General features: G+C 37.8%; 1 protein-coding gene across 1 annotated transcript in view; it reads left to right on the top strand.

The window, feature by feature from the left end:
* The window catches only part of CD109 (CD109 molecule), an 83,478-nt gene that overhangs the window by 14,519 nt on the left and 45,678 nt on the right, over window positions 1-23,281 (top strand). Inside the window, exons 2-9 of the mRNA XM_042824828.1 lie at window positions 4,685-4,713; window positions 9,049-9,279; window positions 9,430-9,555; window positions 18,263-18,302; window positions 18,936-19,020; window positions 21,137-21,233; window positions 22,055-22,190; window positions 22,972-23,081. Of these exons, the coding sequence (XP_042680762.1) occupies window positions 4,685-4,713; window positions 9,049-9,279; window positions 9,430-9,555; window positions 18,263-18,302; window positions 18,936-19,020; window positions 21,137-21,233; window positions 22,055-22,190; window positions 22,972-23,081 (854 nt within the window). The remainder of the gene's footprint in view (window positions 1-4,684; window positions 4,714-9,048; window positions 9,280-9,429; window positions 9,556-18,262; window positions 18,303-18,935; window positions 19,021-21,136; window positions 21,234-22,054; window positions 22,191-22,971; window positions 23,082-23,281) is intronic.

Consider the following 23,281-nt stretch of genomic DNA (forward strand, 5'->3'; position numbering starts at 1 on the left):
ACTTGATTTAACCCAAGTTATAATTTGAATGGATGGCACATGCTGAATGGGAGTTTTCCTTTAGCACACTGACAGCAGCAGGGACATACTGCTTTCTATCCATCTAGACTGCCTTCTACTTGCTAATGTCAAAGGAAAAAAATGTTTTAAATCAATGTTTACTGGAGTTCAGATATCAAATAAGTGTTTTGTTTTCGAATGCAATGAAGTTCTGGATCGAGGGGGGTCATTAAATTTTCCCACCTATAAGAAGGCTAGGCTTGATGTTCTGGGGAAGAAAAAGCCCCTAGAAGTCAATAGCAAATTTGCCGTGGTGACTTTCAGAATTGCAGCGTGTATTGTAAGGGACAGATAAGTTCAAAGTTTTGCATCTGGGTCAGAGCAATCTCAAGCACAGGTACAATTGGGTGGAGAATGGCTAGAAAGCAGCCCTTAGGAGCTGAGAGTGTTGGTTGATGAAAGATTCAGCAGGAGCAGGCAGTGTGCACTTGTAGCCCAGAAGGCCAACTGTATCCTGGGTTGCATCAGGAGAAGTGTCACCAGCAGGTCGAGGGACTTGATTCTGCTCATCTATTCTGCTCTTGTGAGACCCCAGCTGGAGAACTGCATTCAGTTCTGGGTCCCCAAAACAATGAGGACATAGAGCTGTTGAAGCAGGTCCAGAAGAGGGCCATGAAGGATGTCAGAGGGCTTGAATACCTCTCTTACAAGGCAAGGCTGAGAGATTGAGGCTGTTCAGCTTGGAGAAGAGAAGGCTCTGGGGAGACCTTATAGCAGCCTTCCAGTACCTAAAAGAGGGCCTACAGGAAAGCTGGTGAGGGACTTTTTATAAGGGCATGTAGTGACAGAATGAGTGGAAATGGTTTTAAACTGGAAGAGGGTAGATTTAGACTAGATATTAGGAATAAATTCTTTACTGTGAGGGTGGTGAGACACTGAAACAGGTTGCCCAGAAAGGTTGTGAATGCTTCCTCTCTGAAAGGCCAGGTTGGATGGGGCTTTGAGCAACCTGGTCTAGAGGGAGATGTCCTTGCCTATAGTGGGGGGATTGGAAATAGATGATCTTAAAGGTCCCAAACAATTTTGTGATTCTATGATTCTATAAAAGGCAATACAGTGAATTTTTTTTTCTTTTTTAATTATCTCAGAGGTAATATTCGGTTGCCTATAGAAGGCAACTCTGTCAGGGCAGCAATTCTATGTAGAATGTATGTAACCCATATGCTGGGTGAACAGTTGAGTGAAAAATAGATGTGAACCCATATCATCCTAGGAATTATAAAAAGATGTAACTGAGTGGAAACTACAAAATTATTCTGTTGATACACATGAAAAGTGAACCCTGCAGTGGTTGTACTACTCATTTAAATTATATAGTACTAATAAGAAAATTATTAAAATGCATTTTTTGTCATTAAAACTGTCAAGTATGTCTGAATGCTAATAGCTACAGGTTTTGTTAACCCCAATATGGCAACTTCTTTTCCAACCTCTGTTAAAAAAAAATCTGTTAAACCAAGAAAAAATTGGCTAGTGATGCTGAGATAAGAGAGGTGATGGCACTGAAAGGCAGCACCATTAAAGTCAACAAAAAAAAACAAAAAAAACCAAACCATGTTAAATAATTAAAATAAAAGCTGTAGCAATTTCAGTATTGTGAGAAAATTTGAGGTCACACTATCTGAAATAGTTAAAATATTAAGTTATATTAAGCCCTGCATAATGATATAATAGTTAAGTGTTCCCAAGGTAATGTAATACAGTGCGAATGGTTAATTCTGTGTGCTCTGTTGTTTGAGGGTGGTAAATGCTGTACGAGGCTTTGAAAACTTTTTCTAGCTGCAGAATTAATAGAAAATAGTAACTCAGGGGGAATAGAAGACTGAATAAAGATGTTTCAGGGTATGTGAATGCAGGGGAAACAGCGGAGAACACAGAGGTCTGCTCCCACCAAATGTAGAAGTAACATTTCTGCAGTACTGCTCTGGGTTTTGTACTTTTGCAACCCTGGAAAAGGTATCGTGTCTTCCATCAGCCACGTAATTAGAAAGGAGTGGGGTTGGATGTATGTAAATGAGAGTCAATGCTCAATGAAGAAGTAGGTTTAGTTTGTCATAGAGGCACAGCTTAGATGGTCATGTTGCTGACTTTGTTTCATGTTTGTTCCCATGGTAGTAGAAGCACCAAGCCAGAGGGAAGGACTAGGATTAAGGAATTTTTTGCCAGTTGCCTTTCTTTTCTTTTTCTTTGATGGGATGCAGTTTAAAGTTTTTTCCCCTTTTCATTCCTTTCATAAAAGTTGTTTTGATGCAAAAAGTAGTCAACATACTTAGCTGTAGAAGAGGTTAATGCAAAATATCCTGGGTTTCTCTTAAATGTGAAGGAGGTGCAGAATCAGCTTCTTTTCAGAAACAGAGGAATGCTTTGGTCCAGGAACAAATGTACCTGAGAGGGGATTTGTTTTCAAGGAGAGCAATGCCAAACCTTATCCTCCTTGTTCAGGTAGGTCCCAGCTGGCAGTTTGTTAGCATCTTGGAAGCCATTATTCTAGTGGAGCATTGCATATCAATTTCCCTGGGCTGTACTGTTGTCTAGTTCTTCTAGCAGATTTGAAACTGCTGTGACTGTTAGGGAGTTGCTAAATCTAGCAGCCTGGCAAGGCAGAGGCTGATGTGGCTCCATGCCCCAGTCCCAACCAGTAGCAAGGCCAAATATGTGTTCCAAGTAGGCACACAGACATGCGGGTATACATATGTGCCACATACATCTACACGGATAGTTACACATATTAGCACAGACAGGCATGCTCACACAAGCAGCACCTTTATCTCACCTCTGGTTGATCAGAATGAAGGTCTAGTTGACAGGAGAAAAAAAAAGTATGTATATGTATATATACACACATGCCCACAATTTGGGTCCCTGCCATAGCTGGGCTTAGACAATCTGCCCAGTAGTTGGCACTGAATATTGATCTTCCCAGTATCTGGGCATTCAAGCCTTGCTCCAGCTGCTGATACAGAGACCTCTGTGCACACGTAAGCATGCATACTTGCACCCACTGCAGATCCCACCAGTAAGGTGGCCAGGGAGGCCCAGTCTATTCACTAGGTGGTCCTGCATCCGTAGAGTCATAGAATTGCTCAGGTAGGAAAAGACCTTAAAGATCACCTAGCCCAATCATAACCTAACCATACTACCCTATCTAACAATCCTTCAGTAAATCATCCTCTCAGTTGTGTCTTCCACAGAGAAGAAGAAATGCAACCCACATGCTCCCAACACAAACCCAGGTCTTTTGGTGCGCCTCTAGGCCTCATGGTCTCTCCAGCTGTTGACCTGGCTCTACTGGTGCCTCCAATACCAACTCCTCCAGGTGCTCCTCAACCTCAGGGACAATCTCCCTGGCTCGCAGGGAACTTTTCCCACTGCTGACTTACCAAGTCCTGTTGTTATCAGTGATCACACACTGACACACACGCCAACGCTGTATTTGCACACTCCTGTCTCTCCAGCTGGCACTTAAACGTGAGTCCTCTAATCCATAAGCCTACTCCTATTACTGGTGGGTAGATCTCCAGACACACACATGCATATAGATTAGTCTCTTGCATTTAAAAAAAAACAACAAACAATTAAAGTTGAGTTTAAGAAGAGTACAGGACAGAATGTACTGATCAGGCACAAGGCATGGCGAGACAAATGCTTTGACCAACCTCTTTTTTTTTGCTTGGCCAGCTGCTTTGTCCCCTTAATCACTTGTTCCTTCTTAAATCACCTACATCCATCCCTTTTCCAATCTTTGGTTCCTCCTCTAAACGTTCTGTTGTAAGACTTGCATAATGGTGAAAGATCTAGAGGGCAGGACGTGTGAGGTGTGGTTGAGGTCCCTTGGTGTGCTCAGCCCAGGGGAGCTGAGAGGTGGCCTCGTAGCAGCTGCTTACAGGGAGCAGAAGGGCAGCACTGTGACAGTGACAGGGCCTGAGGGAATGGCATGGAGCTGTGTCAGGGAAGGGGCAGCTGGGGTTAGGGACAGGTTCTGCAACAGAGGGTGGTGGGCATGGAACAGACTGCCCAGGTCAGTGGGCATGGCACCAAGTTGTTGGTGTCCAATCAGCATTTGGACAACATTCTCAGACATAGGGTTTGAGTGTTGATTGATGCTGTGTGGAGCTGGGAGTTGGATGCAGTGATCCTTGTGGGTCCCTTCCAACTTGGGATGTTCTGTGATTCTCTGATAATCCCAGGATGCTCTTCCCCTGTGTCTTTTGATGAGTCCCACTCCCCTGACAGTGATCCCTTGTAGATTCCTGGTGGAGCTGAAGGAAATACAAGTATGACATATCTATATCTACCAGTGCAGCAGTTACATCAGACTATTTCTCAGTTTCGTTCCAGGCAGTGTTTGGCAGCAACCAGCTGGCTGTACAGCATGTGCATGTGGGCCAGCATGTGGGCCACAGGTTGCACCCTGTGCATGAGGGCTGCATGGGCTGTCTATGCACACTGAGTGCAGGAGAAGCCACAGCAAGGGGGTCAAGTGTCCAGTGGGTATTTTGGGCAGTGTGGGAATGAGGAGGAGAGCTGATCTGCAAATTAACCTGGTTATGTTGATGTTCAATTTTTATAAAGCTTGTTTGTGATGCTGTTTTCTTTCTTTCTTTTTTTTTTTTATTATTATCAGATTCCTTTGGGACTCTTGTTCTTCCAATAGTAAGTATTTATTTCCTTTCCTTCAAAGAAAATATTGACTGCCTGGGATTTTTCAGGAGTCATTATTGATGAGATGTGTGAATGTGTTTGCTAACCATTACTCTAAGAACTTTCACATCAAGTACTCCACAGCTTATTGCAAGTAATTACAGAATTTGTGAGCTCACTTCCAGCATCATCACAAGCTATCATAAAGACTGAGCCCAGAACTTTGCTTTATGATTTTTTTTACCAGCTGCTACCTCTATTTCTACACCACTATTTCATTTTGAAGGCTTACTAGAGCTGAAATAATTGTGCAAAGTAATCAAAGAATTGCAGGTGTTGGAAGGGACCTGTAGAGCTCATTGAGTCTAACCCCCCCCTGCTAAATCAGGTTCCCCCCAGTAGCTTGCACAGATAGGTGTCCAGATGGGTCTTAAGCATCTCCAAAGGAGAATCCACAACCTGTCTGGGCAATCCCTTCCAGTGCTCTGTTACTCTCACTAAAGAAGTTCTTCTGCATATTTTTGTGGAACTTCCTATGTTCCAGTTTTTGGCCACTGTTCCTTGTCCTATTACTATGCACCACTGAAAATAGCCTGGCCTCATCCAGTTGCCTTGGGCATTTTAGATATTTATTCACATCGATCGGATCCTCTCTCAGTCTTCTCCAAGCTGAACAGACCCAGGTCTCCCAACCTTTCCTTGAACAGGAGATACTACAGAGTCTTTATCATCTTTGTTGTTCTAATAACTGAGAAATATTAAGGTAAAAGTATTGCTCTTCTTTACACATAGTTTTCTTGATGATTTGTAAATCATACGTTTAGTGGAGGTACACAGTAAACTAACTAGTCAACAAAAATGCATTATACATAATGCAAAAGTGCATAATATTTACTAAGTAGGCATTCTGGATTTCTAATCCTGTATGCTTATCTTAAAACTTTGATCTAAAGAATTAGGTCTTTGAGTCAGGAAAAAAGGTTTTTATCAAATTCTTTATTTTATTTTTTTTTTTTAACATCTGTAAGCCTGAATATCCTTAAAAGCAGTAGGCTTAGGTTTTGATCATAGGTTAAATGTATGTCTTATGAAATACTCAGGAAGTATTTGATAAACGGATAATCAGTAATGATTAGCAGTTCAACATTGTAAAGAATTCTAGGTTAAAATGTATCTATACAAAACATAAATTACGGAACATTAACAATTCAATTAAAAAAAAAAACCAAAAACAAACAAACCAAAAACACAAAAACCCAAACAAGTTAGATTAGCAAGTTCTTTAATATAATTTGTCCAGTCTAAGAGCATCCTTATGTCTTACTAGGCTTCTATAAAATTGAATTCCATAATCACTTCAGTAGTACTATTTCAGTATATTTCAGTATATTTCAGTAGTCTGTTTTCTTCTAGAATATTTCAAGCATACAATAAACAAAATAGGAGACCCTATATCCAGCTCAATCTAAATTTGCTACCCTGCCTTACTACTGCTTGAATGAAACAATGCCTTCCTTGAGCACCCTTTACACATTTCTCGAACATTCAGGGCGTGTTGTAGGGATGGGAAGGGAGTGGTAGGACACTGTTTGGATGTAACATGTCAGGTTAGAAGAACTGACTCATATTTTTAAGAGATTTTTTTTTGTTGTTCATGTAGCTATGGTAGACTTCTGTACTGCCCAAAGTATACTTGGCTGGTAGCACAAAATGGGCAATGGTTTCTCTTGTCATGTTTTCCAGAGGAGACAAGAGCTTCCTTGTCTGAGGTGCTCGTGAGGGTGGCTGATGTGGTTAGGAGAAGGGCTTGAAATGGCCATTGTCTCTCTTATGTTAGGGGTGCCAAAACAAGAATAGTAATACCATATAGTTGGGGAGTGTATCAACTAAGATAAACTCTATTTTGCAGTAAGTTTCTGGTAGGTACTGTTTAAAAAATGCATAATTCATACATGGGTTGAGAAATGTTCTTTGGAGATGAAATTGATGGGGCTGAGGCAAATGGTTACCATTATTTTAGCAGTGAATTTCCAGAAACATTGTATTAATTCAGTTTCCATTAGCATGGCTACGTGCAACAAAATTTGGGTTACTTTACACCTCAGATATCCCAATACACTACAGAACGATGCAAACTTCTGTTGTCTTTGGATTTTACATCCGCAAAGGTACAATAGGCAGCTTTGTCACCACGTTATGATATAAAAAGTATCAAGACATAAAAATCAGGGCAAAATCCCATGTAGCTTTACTCATGATAGAAAAGGGCTACAGAAAAAGGTCTGTAAACGATGATTGCAGACTTTTAAAGAAGTGTTTTAAAATAACATTGTAATAAACGATAGTATTCTTAAATGAATTAATTGTGAGGCTATATTTGACAGATGTAGTAACTAAGGCTGTTCCTCCTGTCTAATATATTCCAGAATACTTGGCGAGAAAGTTTGAGTGTTGAAATATGTGAATCATATGTTCTTGGCAATGAGTATACAGTGACCTGTAGTTGAAGGAAATGCAGAGTCAATTTCAGTCTAGTGTTTTGCACCTAGAATTTGGTTATATAAGTCCAGCTTTTAAATGGTACTGTTTCTCCTGTGTCATCATATGCCTGTTTGTGGGTGGAAAAAGAAAGCCTATTTATTTTTCCTCTCAATGGTTTTTCCTTTTAACTTGTTTTTCAAAACAAACTCAACAGAGAGGGATGAAACTGTAGTTAATTCCTGTTTATAGGTAAGCAGACGGAGAAGGAAATGTATTTGATAGAGACATTTGCATTCGTGGTACTTGTCACTGTTGTATTCTTCCTCATTTGGGAAAAAAATCCATTACTTCACTGTATGTTCTTAAAATGAGTTTTGACAGCAAGGCAGTGTTTCATTATAGAGCTTGGTAGGATAATTTTGAAGTGCTGTGCCTGGTGAGTTAACAGATGTAATTTTCATTACCAGTGCGAGAAGAGAGCTTAATTTCCATATGTTATGCTGAAAAATGTTAGCCTGTGTGTTTTAGTTGTCCTGACTTCAGAGGCTTTACTCCAGATTTACTGTTCTAACTACAAACAGAAGCATGTGACTCCTAAGCTTTTTAGCAGCACTACTTGCTGGAACCAGCTGCGTGCTTTGTTAAACCCTTTCCATCTTCAAAGAAAGAGTTCCAAGCAGATGGCAGGACAGAAGTTTGCATCTGGGCTGGAATGCACCTAGGGTCATTCCTTGTCTGTGCAGGCTCTGCTCAAGGTGACATCTCCATGTCCTGCAGCTGTTCCGCTTAGAGCCTTTAGAACTCCTGTAGCTGAGGTTTCACCATCTAAGGAAATGAACTGGTCTATCTAAATTGTGAGCTCTAGATTTTCTCTACTCACTGGAGGAATACACCTGTGTGTGGTTATTATTGCCTTATGTGGTCCAACCTTCCTTGCTAGCAGTGTCTGTCTGTGTTTGCTGCCAGCACTGAAGGAGCTTTCAGAGTCTGTCCTTAACAAGGCATCTCAGCTAACTGTATAAAGTCTCTCTACATTTGCTCTTCATACTTTGGGAAGAATACTTATCTTACTGGTTGAACTGCAGTGCTTACTGCAATTATGAATCATTAAAAGCACTGAAATGAGAAAAAAATTAGTCAGTTTCCATTGAAAAGCAATACTCAGCTTCTCGGGAGACTTCTATACTGAATTTAATTTTTCTACTCTAAAAGGTATGGAGCTGAACCTTATAAAGAGATACGGGAGGTTTTCTTTCTCTCCTGCTCATCTTGCCTATATGTATCTTCTTCAGCTCTCATATTTCTGGAAAATAAATTGCTAGAAAATGACAAAGTCTGAAAAAAAAAAAACCCCAAAATCAAATGCAAGAAATTTCTCAGTAACTGTAAAAAGAAAAGAGAGCAGAATGTCCATTAATGGTGTATAAATGCATACCTACTTATGTTATTGAAAATCTGATTACTAGCAAAAATCACTTACAAGTATTTTGGAAGATTGCCTCTGAGAATACATTTCTGTGTAATTGTTAAAGTGAGTCCTGAAGTCCTATTTCTCTTTCTAAGTGTTTACGTAAGTTGACAGGGCAGAAACATTAATGGCAAGTGTTTTATGGAATAATTTTCACACAGAGGGTGGTGATGCACTGGAACAGGTTGCCCAAGGAGGTTGTGGATGCCCCATCCCTGGAGGCATTCAAAGCCAGGCTGGATGTGGCTCTGGGCAGCCTGGTCTGCTGGTTGGTGACCCTGTACGGAGCAGGGGAGTTGAAACTAGATGATCATTGTGGTCCTTTTCAACCCAGGCCATTCTGTGATTCTTCAGTTATATCTTGGATAATTAACAGTGATGCACTGTTCTCTTTTCAGTTGCCATTGGAAAGTGCTTCTGGGACTTATGAATTACTGGTGGAAGGCCATGCTGATGGCCAGCGTGTCTTCTCTAACCGTACCAGCTTGATATACACAGCAAAGAGTATCTCTGTATTCATTCAAACTGATAAATCTACATACAAACCAGGACAGGATGTCATGTTTCGGATTGTCACTGTCTATCCTGATCTCAAACCTTACAAAGCTTCTCTAAATATATATGTACGGGTAAGTATCCACAGGAATCTTGTTACACATTGGAATTTTTCGTATATTCCAACTTTACATGCCAAACACAGGTGATATATATTGATGCCTAAATCTTGCTAGCAAAGCCACTTGCATTTAACATGGACCCTGACTTTTTTTTTTTCCTAGGACCCTCGGAAGAAGTTGATTCAGCAGTGGTTGCTGGAGGAGGGTGATTTAGGTGTAGTTTCAAAAAAATTTCAGTTATCAAAGAATCCTCCACTAGGAGACTGGTCCATAGATGTGGAAGTAAATGTGAGTATTAGCAATGTCAGCTTACAGTGAAATTTCATTTCTTCTGATAGATGTCCTGATAGATGTGAATAAAATAGTGTTTGCTTTGCTAAAGTAGGGCCAGAAATAAATATGGATCATGAGGAGAAATCAAACATATGCAAACCACACAAGTTTTTTAGTAGTGAATGGTTTTGTAAATAAATACATTAAGAAAAAATATATTAAAAAAAAATAGAAGCAAGCATGCTTATTTTATCCTAAGGACTGCATTTTGATTCTAAAATGTGTTATTTGAAAGTGTATTGAAGAAAGAACATAGGGAATACTATTTTTTAAAGTGAAACATCCTTACCTTTATTTTGAAAGCTAATACACAGAAACTCACTATTCTCTGGTGTGCAGCCAGTCAGTGTCTCAAGGGTGTGGCATCCAATACTGCCATTTATATATGCCTGTTCAGTCTTAGTGGTGTTTCAGCAATTGATAGTGACTCAATTCTTACTGAGGAAATAAAAACTATACAAAATAGTAATAATGAATACTGAAGCAGAACTATTTCATAATAAAGCTGGTAGAATTTATTTGGCATGTTGCTTTGGTAACAGTCCTATCAGTCCAAATCCTTTAAGATTCTCATACACTGGTAGATGCATTGTCGAAATAGCTGGAGGCTTAGTTGTTCAAGACTGTGTGTGTCAAGTTTATTCAGACTGCTCTACATCCCCATAGTATGGAAACTGCATTTCCGAATTGGCTTGCATTGACTGTTCAGAGACATTTAGCAAGTACAAACAGAACTGTGTAACGTTTCCTAATAACATGAGGCTGAAGCAGAAAACCTCATTTAGTTATGTATAACTTCAGAATGATATCTGCCAGTAGAAGTAATATCTTCATAGATTTTCTATAGGGTAAGATAGATGAGATGTTCAACTGATGATCAAGACTGGTTTCTTCCAACATATTTTCATGTGGGTGTGGGTTCATTACTAGTGTCCTCGTTGGGAAAAATGCTTTAAATTGTTCTTAGGCTTGGCTGCTCCTTCCCATCCCTGTGCTGCTGCTTAGCATCTTCTTAGTAGTGCTGGGGCATCTGTAATGAGGCTGAGATTTAAAGTGCATCAGGGAATTTGAAAAGTTTGAAGATTAAGGCACTATTTTATTTTGTTTGACCTAGTTCAGTTCCCTGATCTGGTTCTCAGCACAGCACCACTCACAAATGCACAGGCACTTTTTAGGATGGGGGGAAGCATGGCTCAGACAAAGGAAAAGTCTTGAAATGGGGCTAGGCTTCTTCAACAGCTCTGCTAGAGGAAAAAACATTAGTGTGAAGTTGTGATAGGATTTTCTGCTAAGTCATGAATAATCCTGAAGTCAGGAAACACTGCTGAAGGAAAGACAGCAGCTGTTCTCAGGATCTGAATGTAAATGGCATTCTCTCTTGAAATAACTAAATAAATAAGGGGAAAAAATTGTGAAATTGAAAGAAAAATGCCACAGATTCATCTAGGCTAGTGAAGTAGCTGAGAAAACAGTCTATAGTCAAGTAAAATTTCAGTAGATGATAGGAAATTATACTTCAAATTTTAACTGTGCAATATGTACTGCATACATGTCATTAAGCCATGAAAACAAGTCTCTCAAGTCGTGAGTAGCAAGAAGGAGAAGATAAATACGGAACATTTTGTTCACTGTCTCTTCTGAAACTTAGCTAGAGGGCAATTTCAAATCAATTAAAATGGAACAGGTAAACCATAGAGCTCATCACAAGCATTTGTTGTGAAATTCGCAATGGTTCAAAGGCAATGGCTGGGCAAATTCACAGACGTAAAGGCTGTTAAGAATTGTAAACTAAAAACTCTGACCCCTTGTTCAGGAGGTTCCTCAGTCTCAAGCTGTCAGAAAGTTGACTGCTGCCAAAAGTTGTACACTGGCCTGGATTCATGTTAGATCTGTGAGTTGTCTTTGTTCTTTTTCACCCAACACCCAATTTTCCTGATTATTAATTTGTAAATCTTAGTGTTCTAGCATTGAGTATAGCCTTGAATGCCAGGTTTGGGATCCTTTAAATAGAGTTCCAAATGCTTCAGTGACATGAAGGATATCCAGAGTCAGAAATAATGCCCTTCTAATTCATCATTGTTTCAGGAGACAATTCAAGGTGAAAAGCACTGCAAAATGCTTTTCCTGCATTTAACAAAATACTCTCTTAGGAAAAGATAAACTTGATCAGAACAGAAACAGGATTATTTTGTTTTTACTGATGAAGGATACAGTTCATACTTAAGAAAGACAACGTTTAATAAGTGGGGAAAAAAAAAAGAGGGTAATAGATAGATACCATTCCAATGAGAAACTCTGAACTCTTGCAGATTTATAGGAAATGTAAGGATTCTGAAGAGAACTTGATGGTTAATAAAAGTATGAAAGAGTTCTTAAAGTTAGCTAGAAACAAAAGAAATTCCAGGAGGAGGCAGAGCCCAGTAGCATGAAGAAACAGTGAATCTGTGGCAGAGATGGGAATATTTAGTATGTATTATGATAGCTCTATGTGATTTAGTGAATTTCACTGTGAGAAGACTTAAGAACACAAGCGGAAGATGAGTATGTCCTTGACAGGAAAGAGTAAGTGAGGTAGGAAGGGAAACCTGTCATATGGCATGAATTCTGAGAAAAATGTCAATTAAGGTGATGTGGGAATCCACATCACAGAATTAAATTCTTTTGGGCTATTTTGGATGTAATAGGTAGGTAGCTTTATTCACGTAGCAGATTTTTGTAAAGGATTTTTTTTATTGTATAAAATTCTAATGAAAAAATGTCAACGCAATATACATGAAGTCTGTCAAGGGAGAGTGGCTTGAGTGTTGGGCAAATAGCAAATGTCAGTCACCAGGGTGTTTCCAGCACAAACCGATGATAGGGTTTGCGAATGGAGATGGGAAAGAAAGCTTATTGCTGGGGACTTGCAGAAGTTCAGTGCTGACTGTACACTGAAGGATAAAATGAATCAGTGGATTTATTGATTACAATCTCTGGATGCCATTACAGGTTTTAAAAAGCTTCTTAATGTATTAGAGGAAGGCATGGTATGAACCAGCTATTAGAAATTGTAACTGGAGAGTTTCTTTTTTGCAGGGAAGTTTGTTTCATCAATAAGGCTATTAATCACCTGAACAAACAAACAAAAAAATGAGATTGAGAGCTTCTCTTTTGCCTGATGTTTTAGCATCAAGAATGATTGCCTTTTTGGTAGATGCACTGAAATCAAGCAGACTGCTGGAGTAGCTGAATTCTAGAGTAACTAAACTTGTGATAAAAGGAGGTCAGGTTAACTGATTTCTTCTGTCCATAAATATATAAAATGAAAATACAAATAGAGGAGAGAAGGAACGGTGTATCTAAGTAAAAATGTAGTAGGCTTTGGGGTCCAGAAAAACCTGGTTATTCATATGATGTTTAAATGGTTGGGGGGGTGGGGGGGGGGGGGGGGGGGGGGTGGGAAACACCACATGTAGAAGTTTGTTTCCTTTCAGATGCCTTTTCCTTCAGAATGTACACCTCTTTGATCTTCAAATTTGGTGTTAAAAGAATATAATGACAAAGCAGTACGCGTTATTTCTGTACGACATAGCATGTATCTGCACAATGTCTTACACTGGATGATAATATCATGCACAGAAGTATATTGTGGAGCTATGCACTATTTTGCTAAGTCTGTCTATTGGGTTGTTTCACACTTATTTTTCTGATAGCATATCATACTGTTTGATTAATGAAAAATGCAAGAAACCTTGCAGAATAAAGGAAAATAAATACTTAACTGACGGGAAATTTCTTTTGGTTCTTAGTCAGAAATGAGCTTATGCTTTGAATGTCAAGATCATATGGGAGGGGATTTGGTTTCAGGTTTATAGCATGTCTATACATAAGTTATAGTGGGTATTGAAGTTCCTGTTTTAGTCAGTGGAGGTTGAGTCAGTGTTCAGTTAAAGCAAATGAGTAGCTCAGATCACTCTGAGTAGGTATTCCTGTGCTGCAGCTGTCATTAAGGGAGGTACAAGTTTTTCTGTATTATATATGAAGTTGCAGATTCACTAAGCCTGTCCTGAGAACAGGGGTCACTATGAACTTGAATTTAATGCTAAGTTGTGCTTAGCGTGTCTGTCCTGCATTTTGATAGGTTTGGCATTTTTGTAGCTATACTTTCTTGTTTGTTTGTAACTGGTACTGTTTGACTGAGTCCACAGTATCCGTAGTATCTTTTGGATCTACTCAGGGCTTTAGGAACATCTTCAGATTGCAAATGGGGTGATCTCTGGGTGACTTAGCTATCCTGATGCCAGGACCTGAGCTTTCTCATTTAGTGTCAGCAGTTCAACATTTCTAGGTTTCTTATCTTGTCTTTAAAGTGCCATAAAATCACTGAATGATACTTCCCTTCCAGTGGTTACAGATCAAGTAACCAAGTGTGCAGAATTTGGATTCTTGGAAGTAGTGCCTCTGAATCCTGTTTTAAATCAGGTTCTGGCTGCTTGCTGCTATTAAACATCCTGTAGTACTTCTAATAAGAGTACAGGTGTTAGTAGAACTCTTCCAAGAAAGCTCAAGACAGTATAATTACAGTCTGGTTCTCAAGTTTCCACCTTGTATTTTAGTTGGATATTTTATATTTCCTGTTATGGAGCCTGCTGCTGAAAGGCTTTTAGTTGCTGAGTTTTAGCAGGAGGTATCTCAGTCTAAAAGTTTTTCTTCTAAGGCATTTTGCAATCTAATTGATGGAAGTTCTTGTTTGGAAATTTTTGACACAGGAATAGTGATGCTTCAGGAGCAATGAAGGCTTTCTAAAATATTTTTGAAGAGTATTCTATTTTTAAAAGTTTCAGAGACAAAACAACTTTCAGTTGGACTGAATGATTTCAAACAGAGCTGGTTCATCACAGCAGAGCAAAAGCTGAACAGTTATTCTTAGATGTCAAGATCTGTAGCATCCATCTCATATGGATCTCTTTTTGGCACTTTTTTTTTTTTTTTTTTTTTTAATCTGTAGATATACTCTGAGCAATGTGCACAGAATGTTATAGATCTCTTGTGGTTTAAGAAATGTTGGTTTCTGGAGAGATCATAAAAACAGAATAAAGCAGCCTAAGTGGAATAAGCATGGTGCTTGTTTTTGTATCTGAATTGAAAAGATTCTCTTTTGGACTGTGTATATAACTAAGCTCTTAAAAGTCACTGCTCCTAGAAACTAATTGAACTGTGTACACTTTAAAATATTTCAATAATATTTACCTGAGAGAAAGCCCTGCCCTGAAGAACTAAAATGGTGCAAAGGGATTGAAATGTTGTTACTTGGCCTATTGCAAACTAGCTTGGCAGGAAAGTGTGCATTAGGGAGAAATCTGGCTTGGCAGTCAAATCACCCAGTTGACCTATTAAGATCTTTTCCTTTCCCTACACTGTCAATTCATGGCTTGCTTTCTGTAATAAAGGTTGTTATTTTAGAGAAGTTGCAGCCAAGAGCTCTCGTCTCTCTTTAATACCTGTTTTCTACTGCTTTCAGTTCCCTTAACAAATAATTATTTTGTTTTAATTCCTAAGGTGAAATAAAAAGTCGTTTTCAAGGAGGTACTTTTTCATCCTACCACCTCGAGCAATGTTCTGCTCATGGTTTGCTTGACAGCAAAGGTGACATATACATGCTTGATAGTGAAAATAGAAAACGTACATCAACCAGATGTGGGATAAATTTGCTGAATGTCATTCTCCTAAAGATACCTGTTCCTAAGATTAATCAATAGTAATCTGATTATGGATTGCATGTAGCATTTTGTACCGTTGTATTTTGGATCATAAGAATTATGATATGCATAAATGTGAAAATAGCAGATTAAGCATGTATATTTTCAAAATGGGAATATAAATATGGCAGTTGCTGTGGTGATCAGTGACTTACTCATAAAACCAGCTCTAATCTGATTTTTCTTTGATGGAAGTTTTTTTGCTAGGAGAAGTTTTAACATTTATACATCAGGAGCTTGGTCTTAGATGCTTAATTTGCTCTTCTTTTTGATGAGGTAAGAGAGATGGGTAACCATTATAGTTGTTTGCAGCCTGAGTCTTGGTCCAGGTGTTTTTCTCACAAGTGTTCTCTGTTCATGCTCTCATCTTCTCCTGCCACACTCATTCCCACCTGACACACCTTGATGAAGTAAAGAAGCCATCTGATGATCAGTCAAACTACAGATTTCACTTACCTCTGAGAGGATAACTAATTCCTACTTAAAAAGTGAAATATCTAAATAACGATATTACTGTGATTTTCAGTGAGGATCTTTGAAGAACCACAGGGCCTAGGGACATCTGGCAGTTTTCTTACATGCCAGTCATGTTTCTGTGCGCTACCTTACAACCAATTGTCCATATCCAATCTCTTTTGCCTCATATTTCAAACCATATTCATGGAAGTTCTCTAGCAAAAATGGTACTTGTAGGAAAATGAAAAACTTCTTGAAAATAAGCAAAGCAAGCAGGCTGCTGAGCTCCACGTTGTCATAACCTCATCGTGCAGTTGAACAGCATCCAGTGATATGAAAAACAGCCACCTCCTAGTGACAGATTGTTGTCTACAATTGTCTTTCCTATTTCTCAGAAGGGTCTTAATCAAAGAAGCAAACAGGCTGTCGAAAGGAGTCTTCCCCTTCCTGTCCTTTGGGATTTGGAAACTCTGTCATTTTCTTAGTTTGTTCTTCTAGTCCAGCTGAGTTCAGATTTTCTTCTTGAAAGTTTTGTTTTTTATTTTTTAAAGAAAAAAAAGGGGAATGTAACTCTTTCATTCTGCTGCTCTTGTGTTGCTTAAGGCTTGAGTTTATTTTTGGCTGCTTTTCCTTTGTGACCTGGAGCCCTGTCGGAGAAGGAGGAAGCTCTCATGTTGAGATGTCCCATTTGAGCACAGAAGCTCCTCCAAATGTCCCATCTGAGCACAGGAGCACTGCTGGTTGCCAGAATGGCTGTTGCTGTCCCTTCCTCTCATGCATTCAGTGGGGGGGCTAGGGAGGCCATCCATGTTGGCTCCTGCTGAACCAAGCAAAAATGTTTTTGACTGATTCATTTTATTTGTGGCATGGTTCTATTGGATTATTCATTCTATTATAACAATTATTATTTTACTACTATTTATTATTTGTGAGTATTAAAGCCAAACATTTTAAAAATGTGTGTACGCCTAAACCTTATGTTATTCATATTTTTAGATGAAGGCTGACATAAATATTTCAAAAGTAACTTAGTGATATTCTTTCTCCTCAAACAAGACTCTTGAGGAGTGATTCTTGTTGTTTTTGTCTAATAATCTAACTTTATGTCCACATCATGTATTTCTTGACACTGAGAATATCAAATAGTTAGCAAGATATGGACATAAGATGTATTATGCTAGCAATACTTCCAGTCTTTATTTTTGTCATTGATACATTGCTAATCATTATAGAATGTGCTTACATGTCCCATATAGCCTAGTGAGGCACAGTCTGATTGATTAATGATTAAAAAAAAGCCTTGTGAAAGATAATTTGATCATTGCTCCAATGTAATCCTGGTGTTAGGCAGATCAGCTGATATTTAGAGCTCTAGTTCCAGGTAACTCATGCCATTTCCCTGCTGATGGCAGCTTTTTGGCAGGGCACTGTAAAAATGAGAATTACGGGTTATGTGCCAGAGGACAAATGACTTGCATGCTTGCTCAAAATTACTCGCACTCTAACAAGGAAGAATAATTGAGTAAGACAACAGAAGCAAAATGAATGTCTCACTACCCTGACTTTTTGGGTCAACTGTCATTGCACCAGTGAACAAAAATAGCTGCTAATTTCTTAAACTTTTTTTAATATTAAGAGAGCAGGGTAAAAAACTAAACAAAAACAAAGTGTAAAATTAATTTCCTAAGAATATGCTGTGTATGGCCTGAGATACCAAATCTCAATTAATATTCCAGAATAGGCTTTTAGATACTTTGAGAAAAATGAAGAAATGTAAAAACAAACAGAAAAACAGGAAAATAGAAAAAACTTAAGATTCTTTACATTTGCTTATTTCTTCCTTTGATTTTTAACCAATAAATAAAAGTCAGAAAGATATAACTCAAGACATCTCTGCTAAAGTAAGTATGTAACACAGACTATAATTAAATCTTAGGTTTTGGTTTTTTTCTTAAGTGAATGAAAAACCTAAAGATTATATACATGTTTTTGAAGTGGTCTTGTCTTCTAGATACTCTACAGGGGCTTCCACTTGCATAGAGATAAGAGTTAATTCTAAATGAGTTAGCAAAGATACTGCTGGTAGTTCTGTCATCTTTCATCTTAATCACTGTGAATGCTTAATGCTTGATAGTTTTAAGATAGCTGACTCAGATATATCTATATACAGAAACCAGCCATGTGTAGATGTTTGTAGACTAACGGCTCTCTGAGGACTCCATTACACATGTAATGAATCTACTATATGTGAACTCCCTGCATGCTTTTTTGGTGCAAATATCTTCAGCTGGTTCTTGCAGGAACTCTGTAACAGGTGCTGATGGCGGTTGATCTGTAATTTAAAATTACATAATTTCAGCAATTATAATTTAAGCTGAGTATGGGTGGGATTGGGCCTAAAAAATACATTAAACATGCCACTCTAACTGCAGCTGTTTGTACTTATGTTTTTTTTTTTTTTTCAATAGGGTCAAGTACATTATCAAAGTTTTAAAGTGATAGAATATGGTAAGTGTTATTCAAGGATGTTTAGTACTGACCAAAATTAGTTACTGAGTCTCCATTAATTTAGAGTTTAGAGAAACTAACTAATCTTGGCTAACACAAACTTTTTGAATACTCCTAGAAAGTTTAATTTCCACATCTGCTTCCCTGAAACTGGCTGTTCTGGGGAGAAACATCATCTTATCAGCTGCCCTACTTATTTCTGGTAGCTTTAATGACCTACTGCCGTAGTGTTTGAAAGTTGTCTGGTCCCTATTTTCCCAGGAGCTTCCAAGCAATGTGTTCATCACAACAGATCTGTATAATATTTGATCATGACGCTTCCTGATAATTCTGTAAAGGTTAAACAGGCCGAACATTTACTGCTTCCTCTACAAGCTTGCTTTGAGAGAGGAGAAACAAACATATTTTATCCATACAAGGCTGTGCACAGGCTGCTCTTGTGATGCTTGGTGCCACCTTTTGACAAACTATCTCAGATTGAAGCATGCATAGAACTGTGTTAAAAATATCTTACATTATTGTCCTCAGGAAACTGCAATAGTCAGTACCATATTACATATTCAAAATATGTAAATGTTATTTTTATGTGAATTAAATACTTTACATATTTTTTTTATTTTTATTTTTTTTTAGTTTTACCAAAATTTGATGTTACAATAACAACACCATTATACTACTCCTTGAGAGAGAAAGATGTAAGTGGTGTTGTCACTGCAAAGTAAGTAAAACACTGATACTGTTGTCATGCTCTCTGTTAAGATAATTGTCTGTAAATATTAAAGTAAAAACATGCTAAAATGTTAAAAAAAAAAAAGTGTCCTCTGCTGTGCATTAGCTGGCTAGCTTATGTTCCTAGTTACTGGATTTTTGTGTAACAATGTTAGATGGATCTTCAGACTTTTAGTTATACACTTTTGGTTAGGTGTAGGTATTTCTAGACTACAGCCGTGCTATTTTCAACTGACTTATTCATAAAATTTCTTGAATCTTTTGTTTGTATGTAAACTTTGAGACTTTTTTTTTCCGGTTATTATGTCTCTTTCATTATGCTCTCCAAGATATCACATCAAATTCTTTAGATAGAGTGACTATGTTTTACCATACCGACAGGAAAATTATTCAAGCTTCTATTCACATCCTTCTTATACTGATTTACCCATGTTATGGATTTGAACTACAGGCTTCTACTGGCTTACAACATACCTATACCTGTAAATTGATGAAGAATTGAAAACTCTTGAGAAGTTCAAAACAGACTTTACTGTAGATTACTATTCATCATTGTAGACTGCTGTACAAATAATCTCAGATAAAAATGAATTTTATTTTGGGAAGATGAGAGCCAAGTAAAGCTACTTGGTAAACAAGAAGACCTGAAAGTGAAAGTCTTTCTGGAGCTATTTCATTACATTAAAATGCATACCTTCAAAACAGTCAATTCAAAGTGATTGATTAACAGTCTGTTTAAATGTGATGTTTGGACTTCTGAGAAAATGAGAAAAAGCTTCTTTTCCTGGAGGCAATGCAACCCAAAACCCAATACTGTAAACTATGTAGGTTTCTCATTAGGTGTAATTAAAAAAAAAAAAAAAAAGAAAAAAAAGAAAAAGGATTTTTTACTTGTTTTTTTTTCTTCTTCCTATTTCTATTTTGGAGTATATGCCAATATGAATTTGGTTTCCTAATTTGTTTTGGTCTGCCTCAAGATACTTGTCTCCTTTGTTAAGGTATTTGAAAGCATACCTGTCTGCTGCAATAAATCCAGACTTGGGCGCCAGTGAATAGTCTGGGATTGAATCCCAGCAGTGCCAAGGTTCTACTGATATGTCATAATTATTTATAGGGAATGACTTCATTCCTGGTGACTGTTTTTATAGGCAAAATGTCTCTGTATACAAGGACTTTATGTGTCCTTTAAACTTGTAGATGTCATAAATCCTTTTTCCTTTCTCATTGCTGCACTATTGTTAGATTAACTACGGGATGTTATCTAATGACAGTAATATTTCAAGCTTAATAGCAGCTTCTTTCTGTAATTAGATTTAACAGGAAAGACTGCAGCTCAGGTGCAAGACAGCATTGTCAGAAATGTTCCTGTAACTATGCTATTTGATAATCCTTTTGCTCTGCTTTCATGTTTCTGAAGTGACTTCCAGTCATATCCATACTGACCCAAACTACTTAGTTATCACATCTGAATGTATTAATACTGTTGGATTATAATGTTATTTTGTTCCTATTTCCTAATTTTCAAAATCTGACTAAGGTTGGAAATGTTGAGAAAATCTTTGATTTATTACTAATCACTGATTATTGTTTATAAATTAGCTACAACTGCCAATTGTGTTTGCTGTGCAATAATGCCATGATTTGTTTGCTCTGTGATTACTAAATAATATGAATATACAAAAATATCTTGAAATCACTCATTTTGTACATTCAGCGTTTGGGAAGCAGAACTCTTGCACTTCCCACATCCCATTTTAACCCTATTGTGTATTAACTATGGTGCTATATGTTCTGTTCAGTAACTTGCTTCTAGCTTAGTCTAACATAGTTAATTTGCTTAAATTGTCCAGCCTATAGTAACAGACTTGTAATGCTCATGTTCAGGAAAGGGCAGCACTTCCCACTTCTCTGTATATTCTCTAAGTTTTGGGCTTCTGACTTTAATGTCAATAAATCACTGGAAACATCGTGGTTCAAAGTACAAATACATTCTATCTATATTTGAAACTCAGGAAAAAGTATTTCAGTGAACCTTTTTACCTTACTCTTCAGGAGCCTAGGCTCTTGAGATGATGCACTGTTTTGCTTTGCTTGGTGTGTTTCAGGTATACATATGGAAAGCCGGTGAAGGGAAATGTGACAGTCACCTGTCTGTCTGTCTCTTACTGGACAAACAAGAGGAACATAACAAAAACAATGGAGGTGAGTCTTTTGTTAGCAGTTCAGTAGTGTTGTAGACTTTAAAGCTGTATCTGCTTTTGAAGGTTAAATATGCCTGGGACCATCCTCAAGTGCTGTGTTCTGCTGGCGTAGTCTGTGGAGTGACTTGCATGAATAGTGTTTAACTCTATTTTCTCATACAAAGTGGCTACGTTCAGACTGCCTATTGGGGGTGACAGTTGGCCACTGCAATCCCTTGAACTATGCCTGGAGACCAGTAGCTGGCCCAAGTAGAAAAACATTCCTAAAGACCTTCTAGCAGTGTAGGTGACGGAGGGCCAGTGCCCGGGAATGTTCCTTGGCACTGTGCGTGCCATTACACACTCAACTCTGTGTTACAAAGGCATTGCAATTGTCCATGTAGAATTCTAGCATGGTGGTATCAAGAGTTTTCTTACTAATTCTGTAGTAATTGCATTGGAGTTGATGTGCTAGAGATGATCTAGGGCATGACATGTAAAAAAGCCTTCCGTGTTGATTTCAAGACTTACAGGTGGTGAGAAATTGATGTAATCTTTTTCAAAATCAGGTCTTTTAATTTTGAGCTGTGAACAAAATTTCATTTCAGCTAAGTGATGTCTGTCATTTCCTGTTGACTGGCTTGAAGGCTTCAACAGCAATTAATTAATAAATCTTCAGAAACAGAACTGAATTTGGGTAAAATCGATGCTCCTTCAGGCAGCTTCCAATTTGTTGTTTTTTTCTGTAAAGCATAGGCACTAGTGCTCTGGCAGTGTAGAATAGGACAATTTTATATAAAGTAATCCTTTTTTTTTTTTTTTTTTTTTCTTTCCACATTGCAGATAAATGGATCTGTGAATATTACTTGTAACAAGCTCATGTTGCAAAACTTGAATGGGGATCAGTCGTGGCACCATGGTGATGATGATTACACTGAGCCAGTAGAAATCATTGCTGTGGTTACTGAGTCACTTACAGGTATTTTGCTGTTTGAGGTTTTCCAAGAGAAATCCAAGGAGCAGATCATGCTAGAAGAGCTTAGTGCAATGCGGAGTGGCTTGGAAGTGATGGCAAAGTATCATGTACTGAAGGAAATGTGAATCTTTTGCATGCAAATATATTATTTGCACTGTTACTTGCCTAGTTATTAAATAGTTTAAGTAACTGTTAGCTCTGTTGAATGCAGGTCTGCAGTAAGTGATTTATTAAGTAACCAAGGGATTTGTTAAAAAAAAGAAACAGATACCCAAAGCGAGAAGTTTTCTTCTACTGCAATTGAGGTTACCACATTCTACTAAACTTACTGAGGGCTTAAACTCAGTAACAGCTTTTTTTGATGAGAAGAACAGGTGTAAAAATAGCATTAGGTTGCCTTATAAACTTTAGTTTAATCGTAAATGTATTTTATTTATTCGCTTGTAAACATCAGTAGAAAGAGTTCTCTGGCAGTTCCATTAACAAGATTTAATTACAGAATTTCTGTTAGAAGCCCAGTAAGGTGGAAGTTGACAGATTTGGGATTCTTCATTTTGTCATTCTGAAATAGTATTCATAGAGTAGAGCACGTTGTGATATGACTTATTTATTGTCTTGGATAACAGCGCCATATCATCTTTTTACTGATACTTTCCTTATCTTAGGAAGGATGGAGAGCAGTCAGAGTGGAAATGGTGAAAAACATGATAGAATTATCAAAAAATCAAGTAAATTACTGCTAAATGAGTGTGTATATGTCTAAATGAAAGCAATTTTTCAACAGGAATCTCTCAGAATTCAAGTACTATCATATTTCCAAAGCAAAGTGACTATTTCATTGAATTTGTGGACTACTCTAGAGTCATAAAACCTTCTCTGAATTTCATCGCTACTGTAAGTTCTTTTGATTCATTGTGGTTTGTGCATATACAAATGTGACTTTTTTTCCTGTGTTTTTCCTTAGATACCAGAATTTGTCTCAGACTTCTAGGAGTAATTTACAAGTTTATTTTCAAATTATTTTTTCATGATATTTGAAGTTCTACATATCAGGAAGTTCTAAGCTTACAGTTTTTACTCTAGCAAAGGATAAA

This window comes from Centrocercus urophasianus, unplaced genomic scaffold (assembly GCF_019232065.1).
Source record: "Centrocercus urophasianus isolate 14NV4802_14NV808 unplaced genomic scaffold, USGS_Curo_1.0 seq_10, whole genome shotgun sequence".
Taxonomy (NCBI): Eukaryota; Metazoa; Chordata; class Aves; order Galliformes; family Phasianidae; genus Centrocercus; species Centrocercus urophasianus.